General features: G+C 47.0%; 1 protein-coding gene across 1 annotated transcript in view; it reads left to right on the top strand.

The window, feature by feature from the left end:
- The window catches only part of LOC143294187 (parathyroid hormone 2 receptor-like), a 168266-nt gene extending 159787 nt beyond the window's left edge, over positions 1-8479 (top strand). Inside the window, exons 7-8 of the mRNA XM_076605618.1 lie at positions 3614-3785; positions 8315-8479. Of these exons, the coding sequence (XP_076461733.1) occupies positions 3614-3785; positions 8315-8479 (337 nt within the window). The remainder of the gene's footprint in view (positions 1-3613; positions 3786-8314) is intronic.
- The last annotated feature ends 4031 nt before the right edge of the window (positions 8480-12510 follow it).

The raw sequence follows: 12510 nt of genomic DNA, 5'->3' as shown, positions 1-12510 counted from the left end.
TTAAAATATAAATAAAATAAATCTTAAATGATAATAATAATATTGATAATTATAATGATGATAATGATAATAATAATAATTAATTAATAAATAAATAAGTAAATAAATAATAAAAGTAAAATAAAATAAAATAAATAAAATAAAAAATAACAAAAAAATGAAATGAAATAAAATTTAAAAAATAAAATAAAATAAATAAATAAATAAATAAAATAAGAGATAAATACATTAAAGATACAGTAACTACCAATAATAATAATAATAATAATAATAATAATAAGGTGGTGTGAGGCCAGAGATACTAAGGCTGCGTTCACACTAAGATCACCAGCCAGTTGCTGACGGCAGCTCAGTGGCCGATAATTGTACGCACGTCATAAGGGAGGGTGTGCAGGCCCGCTTTCGTCGGATTTCCGTCGGACTGCCTGGGCAATTTTTAGCGAGAACCGCGTGCGCATGCGCATGTCCATTTCCTCTTTTTTTTTCTAGGACACTGAAAGGCTGAAACTACGTCGTAGAAATCGCTGTTCTGACGAAAAGATTTTGAACATTTTCGGTGATTTTTTTTTTTTTTTTTTTTTTTTTACAAGAAATATTTGGTTTTATAATTACACCCATTATTTGCTTTAGTCTTCCATGTTTACTTTGAGCGTGTTTCTTGTGATATATCTCCCATCATATATTCGAACTAATCCATTTATAAACTCTCTGACTAGTTGTCCGAACAAAAGTAGTGCACACTCAGAGAAGCCATTAACAGTGGTGGGTTGCCCGTGTCGTCATGTGACCTACTTTTCGCGCGCGATGCGAGCGACGAAAAGTCCACCCTCCCTGTTTTTACGCTTTTTCGCCAAGTATGCAGGGGGTTAAGTGTTCGTTTACACTGGCTATCAGCCGTCTCCAGAGAGCTTTTAGATTAATCGCGAGCACACAGATCAGATGGATGGCCGGTCCAAGCGACGGAACTCTTCAATGATACTAATAGCCTTTATCCAAATAATATTCGTGTTTTGTTTTTTGTTGTTTGTTGTTGTTGTTGTTGTTTGTGGGGTTTTTTTTTTTGGTTTGTTGTTGTTGTTGTTTTTTTATTTTTCCTGTCTGGAGAATGTCGTAGCTGACAGCAACTGGCTGAGTCTGACTTGAAATGCGTTGCTGTATCAAGCTGACGACAATTGGTGATGATGATATGGATGTTAATTTATACAGCGCCTATCCTCGGTCGGAGACCAAGCCCTAAGCGCTTTACATACACGGAGTCATTTGCACAACAGGCTGCCTACCAGGGCTAGGGTAGAGCCGACTGACGGTTGCCATTGGCGCTCATCATTCGTTTCCTATGCCATCAAATCAGGTTTCTGTCACGCACACACACACACACACACACACACACACACACACACACAGACATGTAACATTTTGCGTGTATAACCATTTTAATTCATTTACCCCGCCCACTGGTCTAAAAATAGATGGATAGCGCATGCCTTCTTTGAGCCCCTTTGCTAACTGAAGCCAGCGGAAGTGTTCAATCAGCCATTTTGCTTCTCGTGTCAGTACAGCACGAAGCGGTAACTTCATTTGTGTAGCTGAATTCATGGCAAGCTTTCACTTGCTCGCGGCATTAGTTCAGCTGACATTCATGTGTGTGTCTCCACAGCAAATCTGCGCCACGTGTCACTGCACTGTTTTCCGGTAATAACTTTGGTAGATAAACCATTGGCAGATTTCAATCAAGACGCAACATTTCGCATGTCGTGGGGGCAAGCATGACACAGTTTCATCGAAGATACACGGATACCGCCCAGAAACTACCACCAGTTAGCAGACGACTTCTTAACGGACTGACGGCCGGATACGAGTAACAATATGTCGTCCAGTTGGCTTCAGCTTTCCTGGCCAATGAGCTATAGATTAGTGACCCCACCATGTAGATAACCATACAGGGATGTGCATGCAGGGTATGTTCCTGTTTCCATAACCCAACCTAAAGCTGACATGGATTACAGGATCTGTAACGTGCGTATTTGATACTCTGTATGCGTATACACACGGAAAGAGGTTCCAGGCACTAGCAGGGTTCTGCCCACCAGGCGCCCTTTCCGAGATTCGAACCCGGGACCCTCAGATTGAAAGTCAAACGCTTTAACCACTCGGCTGTTGCGGCCGTCAACTGGTAATCAGCAAGTGGCTGGGTTTTGTGTGTGTGTGTGTGTGTGTGTGTGTGTGTGTGTGTGTGTGTGTGGAACGTACCCTGAGACAAGATAACCAAGAATCGAGAATGAAAGGGGGGCGTGGGGAGATTGGGGAGGGGATGTTTAGGGGTGGAGGGGAGGGGGGCAACGAGGGATAAATAAATAAATATAAATGAATAAATAGCCCTGCTCTCGTGGTGACCTCAGTTTCGATGTCCCTCCACTTCCGTGCTTGGGGTGAGTCCTGTCAATGTTTTAAGTGTTGGCAGATTCATGAGGGGGCTGTTGTTTCAGGACGTGGTGGTGGTCTCCACTCTGGGAGGGACGCTTACTCAGTCTGGCTCCGCGACTAAGCCATTGTCGTCGTTAGTAGGGGGCTTAGTAGGTGGTGTCCTAAGTACGTTAAATCAGAACAGGCACCACTGAGCACCACCGAAGTGACTCAACAGCAGTGCAGGTTCTCCGTTGGTGTGTGGCCTCCTGGCGACCTAACATCGATGAGTTCCCTGCGGACTGCCGACGCTGGAACTGCGACGGACGAACCCGCGGGTGTGGCCGTGTGTGTGTGTGTGTGTGTGTGTGTGTGTGTGTGTGTGTGTATGTAGACAAGTATATAATATTATTATGCGTGCTCCTTGTGCGTGTACGCGCGTACACACAAGCACGCGTACAAGCGCTCATGCGCACGCATACGCAAAATACATTTTCTCTGTACACACCCATACTTTGTCTCTCTGTCTCTGTGTCTGTCTTTCTCTCTTTGTCTCTGTGTCTCAGTCTCTGTGTCTCTCGTCTCTCTCTCTCTGAGTCTCTCTCGACCTCTCCCCTCTATCTCTCTCTCCTCTCCTCTCTCTCTCTCTCTCTCTCTCTCTCTCATTCCACTTTACACCCCTTCGAACTGATTTCGTTTCGTTTCATTAACGTTTCCATTTATTTCGTTTCGTTGTCGTTTCACTTTTCCAGACGCCTGCACTCAAAGCAACACTGCTCATTGTATTGCTTGTTCCACTTTACCCCCCCCCCCCCCCCCCCTCCCCCCCCAAGGGGTGGCCCTTGACATAGAATTTCGTTTTGTTTCGTTTGCCTGCACTCATTGCAACACTGCTAATTCTGCTGATTATTCCACTTTACCCCTCCTCAACCCCCCCCATCCCCCACGCACACACACACACCACACACACACACACACACACACCTCTCCCACCTCCCATCCTCATGAACTAGAATTTCGTTTCATTAAACGTTTCCATCCATTTCATTCGTTTCGTTTCGTTTCGTTTCTGGGGTTTCCAGACGCCCTGCATTGCAACACTGCTCACTCTGCTGCTTACTTACTTCACTTTAATTAACTCCCTTGCATTAGAAGAATTTTGTTTCGTTTCCTTTCCATTCATTTCATTTCGTTTCCTTTCTATTCCCAGACGCCTCCACTGCCCTCGGAACACCGTCCACCTGAACCTGTTCGTGGCCCACGTCCTTCGCGCCACCCTGTCCTTCCTCCGCGACAACCTCCTCGTGCACCACCTCGGCCTGCCCAATGACGTCATCGAGACGGCCCCTGGCGTCATCGTCTTCAATGACGACGGCACCACGGTAAGGGAGGGGAAGGGAAGGAGGTGGTGGAGAAGGGTGTGTGAGGGGGTGTTGGGGGTCGGGGTTGGGGTGGGGTGGGGGTCAAAGAAAGAGAGAGAGGGGGGGGGGGGGAGAGAGATGGTAATGTTTTGATGACGTTTTATTAAAGAAAGACAACATAAGGTTCACTTCAGTAGAGAGTTGAGAGTGAGAGACAGACAGACAGACACACACAGAGAGAGAGAGAGAGAGAGAGAGAGAGAGAGAGAGAACGAACAAACGAACTTTTTTTTTAATGAGGGAAGTGGAATAAGCATGCACATGCTTTTTTTTTTTTTTTTACATCCATCCCCCAGGGCAAAGAGAAATGAAATCAAACTACTCACAGGATATCAAAGGTTATAGAAGTGCATACATGACATTCAAATACACTCAAATGCACAGTAAACATTTAAAGGCACATAATCATAATGCAATGAAAAAAATGTATATAAATATAATAATATGAAAGTGCAATATGAGAGAGAGATGAGGAGGAGGAGGAGGAGGAGAGAGAGGGGGGAGGTAGAGAGGGAGGAAGAGAAAGAGGAGAGAGAGAGAGGGAGGGAAGAGGAGAGAGTGAACGACAGAGAGAGAGTGAGGGAGGATAAATGGAGGGAAAAAAGAAAGGAAGGGGGCGGGGGGGGGGGGGGGATTTCACATTCGAAAAATGTATTACGAATAATAAGGAAACAGAAAAAAGTAATAAATTGCAAAACAATTATGTTAACTGATTCTAAACCGATTTTGTCTTATGCGTTTGCGTCACTTCTGTTTTTGAATGCTTTGATTTGCGGAATCTGGTATCTGGCTTTAAAAAAAAAGGTATAGAATAAAAACTTAGCAAAGTCAAGAATTTTATCTTCAGAAGCTTTTAACAAAATGCGGATTTTGATTTTCGAAATGGGCAATTCTGTGTAAATGCTTAGCTCTGTATTCAGCATACTTTGGGCACAATAAAAAAAAGATTAGGGGAACTTCAGTTCAAAGAAAGTGAAAGGGGTGAGTTTCATTTTCAGTTTTTCATGGAGGCGTCACTCCGTTCGGACAAAGCCGTATACGCTAGACCATATCTGCATGCATGCATATCTACCTATCTATTAAATTTTTTTTAAATTTATATATATATATATGTGTGTGTGTGTGTGTGTGTGTGTGTGTGTGTGTGTGTGTGTGTTCGTTCTTTAGTTTAGCGTCTTTTCACGATCAGTGATATCAGACGGTTTAAAAAAAAAAGAAAAAAAAAGAAACACCCAAAAAACAGGGAAGAGGGGTGGAGGGGGTGGGCGGGGGCGGGTGTGTGTGTGTGTGTGTGTGTGTGTGTGTGTGTGTGTGTGTGTGCAGATATGGTCTAGCGTATACGGCTTTGTCCGAACGGAGTGACGCCTCCATTGCTCAGTCTTCTTAATTAACCATTCTGGTGATAAAACAGGGAAGGAAAGAGAAAGGGATGAAGATGGGATAGAGAGAAGAATCAGAAGGAAAAACAAATAAAACTGCACGCAGGAAAAAATACCCCCCCAAAAATGGGTGGCGCTCTCAGTGTAGCGACGCACTGTCCCTGGGGAGAGCAGCCCGAATTTCACACAGAGAAATCTGTTGTGATATTAGAGAAAAGAGAGAGAGAGAGAGAGAGAGAGAGAGAGAGAGAGAGAGAGAAATGCAAATACAATACAACTTCATTATTTCAGTAAGAGAAATCAAGTATGGTGAAGTGTTGCTGTTGTTGTTGTTGTTTTCACAAACAGCTCTGGCTAAAGCGCGTCGCCACAGTTCAGCGCCACAAGCACCGTGTCTGTTTGAAAGTGCCCCATTAAAAAAACAAAAAAAACAAAAACGCATATTCACAGTATCAGCCCAGGAATGATGTGACATAATGTGATATATTAATCAAAATAAAGACAACAAAAAGTCAAAAGAAATATCAAATGGCCCTTGCAAAAAAACAAAAAAAAAAAAAAAACACATTGATATTTGACACCAGGCTTACATATACATACACAATGTTTTGTTTGTTTGTTTTTCGTTTTTTAGTCTCTCAGTCTGTGGGCGGATTTATTCATATATCTATCCATTTGTTCATTTTCCGGGGTGTCATCAATATTTTTAATCTAATCTGAAGGTTATATCTACTCCTAAAATAAGACAAGATGGCTAGCACAAAATGCGGCATTTTATGGCTTTGAATTAATGTGGCAAAAACGTTATCAAAACGTTATTGCAATCTTTTAAATTTTTTTTTTCTTTCTATCCCCCTTTTTTTTTTCAGTCTGTACTCCTAAATGTTGCTGACATTATTAATTACTTTTATCTGTTCTTACAGAAATATACTTTGAGCGGCTTTGTTGCTTTTATTGTTGTTGTTGAAGTTTTCTGTTCGTCGTTTGCCTTTTTTTTTAATGTTGAGATAATAAAGTTACCTTATTGTTGTCCTCCTCCTCCTCCTCCTCCTCCTCCTTTTACTCTTCATCTTCCACCTCCTCTTCTTCTTCCTCCTCTCCTCCTCCTCCTCCTCCTCCCCTCATCGTCTTACTCTTCCTCCTCCTCTTCCTATTCCTCCTCTCCCTCATCCTTCTTCTCATCCACCTCTTCCTCGTCCTCCTCCTCCTCTTCCTTCTCCTCTTCCTTTTCTCCTTCCTCCTCCTCTTCCTCTTCCTCCTTTTTCTTCTTCCTCCTTTTCCTCTTCCCCCTCACCCTCCTTTTCTTCGTCCTTCTCCTATTTCTTCTCCTCCTCCTCTTCCTCCTCCTTCCCTTCCTCCTCTTCCTCTTCTTCCTCCTCCTCTTCTTCCTCCTTCTTTCTTCCCCCTCCTTCTCGTCTTTTCCTCCTCTTCCTCCTCCTTCTCTTCTTCCTCCTCTTCCTCCTAATCCTTTTCCTTCCTCCTCCTCTCCCTCCCCTGCTCCTCTTCCTCCTTCTCCTCTACTTCTGCACCCTTCTCTACCCCCTATTCCTCTTTCTCCTCTTATTCTCCTCCTCATCCACCTCCTCTCCCTCCTCCTCATCCTCCTCATCCTTCTCCTCCTCACATTCCTCCTTCTCTCTCTTCCTCTACCTCCTCCTCTTCCTTCCTCCTCCTCTTCCTCCTCCTCTTTCTCCTCCTTACCCTCCTCCTCTTCCTTCTCCTTCCTCCTGTTCATCCTCCTTCTCCTCACATTACTCCTCCTCTTCCTTCGCTTCTTTCTCCTCCTCCTCCTCCTCCACTTCTGCACTCTCCTCTACCTCCTCCTATTCTTCTTTCTCCTTTTACACTCCTCCTCTTCTTCCACCCTCTTTTTCCTCCTCTTCCTCCTCCTCTTTCTATTCCTCTTCCTCCTCCTTCTTTTCATCCTCCTGTTACTCCTCCTCTCCTCACATTCCTCCTCTTCTTCTTCTTCCTCCTCCTCTTTCTCCTCCTCTCCCTCCTCCTCTTCCTTCTGCACCCTCCTCTACCTCCTATTCTTCCTTGTCCTCTTACACTCCTCTTCTTCCCCCCTCTTTTTCCTCTTCCTCCTCCTCTTTCTATTCCTCTTCCTCCTCCTTCTCTTCATCCTCCTGTTACTCCTCCTTCTCCTCACATTCCTCCTTCTCTTCTTCTTCTTCTTCCTCATCTTCTTCCTTCCTCCTCCTCTTTCTCCTCCTCTTCCTCCCCTGCTCCTCCTCTTTCTCCTCCTCTTCCTCCCCTGCTCCTCCTCTTCCTCCCCTGCTCCTCCTCTTCCTCCTCCTCCTCTACCCCCCTGTTCCTCCTTCTCCTCTTACACTCCTCCTCTTCTTGCCCCCTCTTTTTCCTCCTCCTCTTTCTCGTCCTTTTCCTTCTCCTCTTCCTTCTCCTCCTCTTCCTCCTCTTCCTTCTCCTCCTCTTCCTCATCCTCTTCCTTCTCTTCCTCCTCCTCTTCCTTCTCCTCTTTCTCCTCTTCCTCATCCTCTACTTCGGCACCCTCCTCTATCCCTTATTCCTCCTCCTCTTACACTCTTCCTCTTCTTTCTCCTCCTCTTCCTCTTCCCATTCCTCTTCCTCTTCCCATTCCTCTTCCTCCTCCTTCTCTTCCTCCTTCTGCTCCTCGTCCTTCTCCTCACATTCCTCTTTCTCTTCTTCCTCCTCTTCCTCCTCTTCCCCCTCCTCCTCTTCCTTCCTCCTCCTCTATTTCTGCACCCTCCTCTACCCCCCTATTCCTCCTTCTCCTCTACACTCCTCCTCTTCTCCCCCCTTCTTTTTCCTCCTCCTCTTCCTCTTCCTATTCTTCTTCTTTCTCCTCTTCCTCCTCCCCTTCCTTCTCCTCTTTCTCCTCTAACAATCCTCCTCTTCCTCTCCACTTTTTTTCCTCCTCCTCCTTCTCTTCCTCCTCCTTTTTCTTCTCTTTCTCTTCCCCCTCTTCCTCTTCCTCCTCTTCCTCCCCTTTCTCTTCCTTCTCTACTTCTGCACCCTCCTCTACACCCCCTATTCCTCCTCCTCCTCCTCCTCTTCTTCCCCCACTTCCTCCACTACCATCTCCATCGCCGCCCCCCCCCCCTACCCCCCGTCCGCCCCCCCTCCCAGCACTGGCAGTGCAAGCTGCTGTTCGCGGTCTTCAACTACGTGTGGGCGGCCAGCGGTATGTGGATCTTCGTGGAGGGCCTCTACCTGCACACGCTCATCATTGTGGCCGTCTTCTCCGAGAGGAGCCACATCCGCTACTACCTTCTCCTGGGTTGGGGTGAGTAGTTGGGGGGTGTTGCTTGTGTTCCGTGGAGGGTGGGTGGCGAGGTGGGGGGGGTGGTAGGTTTTGTGTGGGCGTCGGGTGGAGGTGTGGTGGTGGTCAATGGATTGTGTAGTCATTCGGGTGAGTACGATAAACCGAGGTCCCGTGTGCCAGCATGCACTGAGCGCACGTAAAAGAACCCACGGCAACAAAAGGGGTTGTTCCTGGCAAAATTCTGTAGAAAAAAATCTACTTCGATAGGGAAAAAACAAATAAAAACTGCACGCAGAAAAAAAAAAGGAGGCGCTGTAGTGTAGCGACGCGCTCTCCCTGGGGAGAGCAGCCCGAATTTCACACAGAGAAATCTGGTGTGATAAAATGAAATGCAAATACAAATACAGATATTGTATTGTATTGCACGTTTTTATCACAACAGATTTCTCTGTGTGAAATTCGGGCTGCTCTCCCCATGGAGAGCGCGTTGCAATACTGAGAGCACCTTTTTTTTTTTTTTCTTCTTCTTTTTTTTTGTGTGGTCTTTTCTGTTTGCAATTTTATTTGTTTTCCTAATCGAAGTGGATTTTTTTTTTTTTTTTTTTTTACAGAACGTTGCCATGGGACAACTCCTTTTGTTGCCGTGGGTTCTTATACGTGCGCGGGACTTCGGTTTATCGTCTCATCCAAATAAACTAGCATCCAGACCGCCACTCAAGGTCTACTGGAAGGGGAGACAATACTGGCGACTGTGTGGTGGTGGTGTTGGGGGAGGTTGGAGGGGGTGGGAGGTTGGTAGGGGTGGTGTGTGTGTGTTGTGTGTGTGTGTGTGTGTGTGTGTGTGTGTGTGTGTGTGTGTGTTGGTGGGGGTTGAGGGGGGTGGAGGGTAGAGGTTTGGTGTGTGAGTGTGGGTGTTTGGGTGTTTACCACATTCTGTATCTGCCTGTCTGTCTGTCTGTGTCTGTCTGTCTATCTGTCTGTCTGTCCCTGTCTCACAATCTTCTTCGAGAGGACCCATATGCGCTGCACTACCTTCTGCTGGGTTGGGGTGAGCATAATGATGATAGTCAATCGTGCACGACTATGACCATCAAGAACAGCGGAGGAGGTAACTGCTGTCCCGACTATCTGGGCTAGACAAGAAGACAAGAATGACTGCAGGATTCTTCAAAGACAAAAAACTAAAGTTATAAAAACCTTTTGGGTGGTAGTTGAATCCTCTTTGTTTTGACACGACGTTTCGGACCATAGGCCCGTTGTCAAGTGATGAGAAGAGGACAGTGTGAATAGGAAAGCCTATGTGAGGAAAGGGTGATGACATCTCACTACTTTCTGTTTTGATGGACCATGCACACTAAACACTTGCTGATCACCATTCAGTGCCATACGTACTCACACACACATACATGCACGCACACACACACACACACACAAGCACACGCACACACACTCACTCTTAAAAAAAAAATGCATACACCTATATATTGCTTCTAAAAAGAGGGATAGGAGGTAAAGAAAGAAAAAGGACAGTTTTTTGTCTTTATCTGGGCTAGAATGAATTTTGATTATAATGGAGAGTGTCTCGCCCCAAGTCACGTCCCTCACCTCTCTCGGCCAAGTGGCTTTTTAGGACAGTCGGCGTTGGGGATGGTTCCCAAAGGCCAACTTGTGGGGTGTTGTTGGAGGGGTAGGGATGAGGGGTTGGGGGTGTGGTGGTCAATGGTGGTGGTGGTGGTGGTGATGATGGTGGCGGGGGAGAGGGTGTCGAGGTGGAGGTTGGGGGGTTTTGGGTTGGGGTAGATAGATAGAGAGAGAGAGAGAGAGAGAGAGAGAGAGAGAGTATGCGTGTGTGTGTGGATGCGGTGGGGTGGGGTGGATGGTGATGGTGGATGAGTGTGGGTTTGGGAGTTACCACGTTCCGTCTGTGTGTGTGTGTGTGTGTGTGTGTGTGTGTCTGTCTGTCTGTCTGTCTGTCTCTCCCCCCCCTCTCTCTCTCTGTCTCTCCCTCTGTGTGTGTGTGTCTCTCTCCCTCTCTCTCCCTCTGTCTCTCTCTCTCTGTCTCTGCTTCCCTCTCTCTCCCCCTCCATCCCTTTCTCTCCCTCTCTCTCTCTCCCACTCTCAATCTTCCCCTCTCTCTCCCTCCCTCTCTTTCTCTCTCCCTCCCTCTCTCTCTCCCCCCCCCTCTCTCTCCCTCCCTCCTCTCTCTCTCTCTCTCTCTCTCTCTCTCTCTTTGTCACAGTCTTTGTCTCAGCACCGATCAATCGACTGATCAGTCCGTATATCTATCCATTTGTGTGTATGTTGTTGTTGTTGTTGTTGTTTTCTATCTATCCATTTGTATATCTATCTTCCTGTTTGTCTATCGGCTATCTGCTGTCCTTTTGGTTGTGTCTCCAGCTGGCTTGCTGTCCAGCTATTTTCTATCTGCATTGGAGTGGAGTGATGGCCTAGAGGTAACGCGTCCGCCTAGGAAGCGAGAGAATCTGAGCGCGCTGGTTCGAATCACGGCTCAGCCGCCGATATTTTCTCCCCCTCCACTAGACCTTGAGTGGTGGTCTGGACTGCTAGTCATTAGGATGAGACGATAAACCGAGGTCCCGTGTGCAGCATGCACTTAGCGCACGTAAAAGAACCCGCGGCAACAAAAGGGTTGTTCCTGGCAACATTCTGTAGAAAAATCCACTTCGATAGGAAAAACAAATAAAACTGCACCCTCTCTCTCTCACACTCTCTCGCTCCTTCTCTCTCTCTCTCACTCTCCCTCCCTCCCCCCTCTCTCTCGCTCTCTTTCTTCCCCTCTCTCTTCTTCCCTCCCTCCCTCTCCCACTCTCTCTCTCTCTGCTTCCTCTCTCTCTCTCTCTCTCTCTCGCTCTCTTTCTCCCTCTCTCTCTTCCTCCCTCCCTTTCCACTCCCTCTCTCTCTCTCCTTCCTTCCTCTCTCTCTCTCTCTCTCGCTCGCTCTCTTTCCCCCCCTCTTTCTTCCTCCCTCCCTCCCCCTCCCACTCCCTCTCTCGTTCCCTCTCTCTCTGCTTCCTTCCCCCTCTCTCTCTTGCTCTCTCTCTCCCTCTCTCTTCTTCCCTCCCTCCTCTCCCACTCCCTCTTCTCTCTCTCTCTCTGTGCTTCCTTTCCCCCCTCTCTCTTGCTGTCTTCTCCTCCTCTCTCTTCCTCCCTCCCTCCCCCTCTCACTCTCTCTCTGCTTCTTCTCCCCCTCTCTCTTCCTCCCTCCCTCCCCCTCTCACTCTCTCTCTCTCTGCTTACCCTCTCTCTCTCTCTGTGCTTCTTCTCCCCCTCTCTCTTCCTCCCTCCCTCCCCCTCTCACTCTCTCTCTCTCTCTCTCTGCTTACCCTCTCTCTCTCTCTCTCTCTCTCTCCCCCCTTCCTTCCTGTCTCCCTCTCTTTTTCTTTCTTTCTTGCTGCCCATCCATCTGTAATCAGTTTGGTCTCGCTGACTGACGGTACGCAGTTTATAAAATGATATCTGTTTCGTATCCTGTGCGCTGTGTCCCCCTTCACTTCAACCACACCACCAACTCTTTCTGTTTACCCCCCACCCCCACCCCCACCTCAATCCCCCCCGCCCCCCATCCCCTCACCAAACAAACAAACAAATAAAACAAAAAAAAACAAACTAATTATGATAAATTTAATAAGACCGCGTTTCGTGTACTGCCCTCAAGCGATTTGAGAGAAATACCATAAACCATCCTTTATCAGGAAAGTGAAGACTTCGCCAGAACGGTGTTGTGACAGATGAGAAAGTGGGGCAAGGGAGGGGGGCGGGGGAGAAGGGAGGGGGGAGGGGGGGGCAGGGGAGAGGGAGGAGAGGGTGATAAAAAAGCGTTCAGATTTGAGTTGTGTCCAAACAATTTAAGGTATGCACCAATTTCTGATGTGTGTTTGTGAGAGAGAGAGAGAGAGAGGGGGGGGGGGGAGGGGGGGGGAGGGAGAGGGTGATAAAAAGGGTTCAGATTAGAGTTGTGTCCAAACAATTCAAGGTATGCACGATTTCTGATGTTTGTGTGTGTGTGTGTGTGGGAGAGAGAGAGAGAGAGACAGACAGAC

The sequence above is a fragment of the Babylonia areolata genome, chromosome 19 (genome assembly GCF_041734735.1).
Source record: "Babylonia areolata isolate BAREFJ2019XMU chromosome 19, ASM4173473v1, whole genome shotgun sequence".
NCBI classification, from domain to species: domain Eukaryota; kingdom Metazoa; phylum Mollusca; class Gastropoda; order Neogastropoda; family Buccinidae; genus Babylonia; species Babylonia areolata.
Note: the sequence above shows the minus strand (reverse complement) of the source record. Positions and strands in the feature narration are given on the sequence as shown.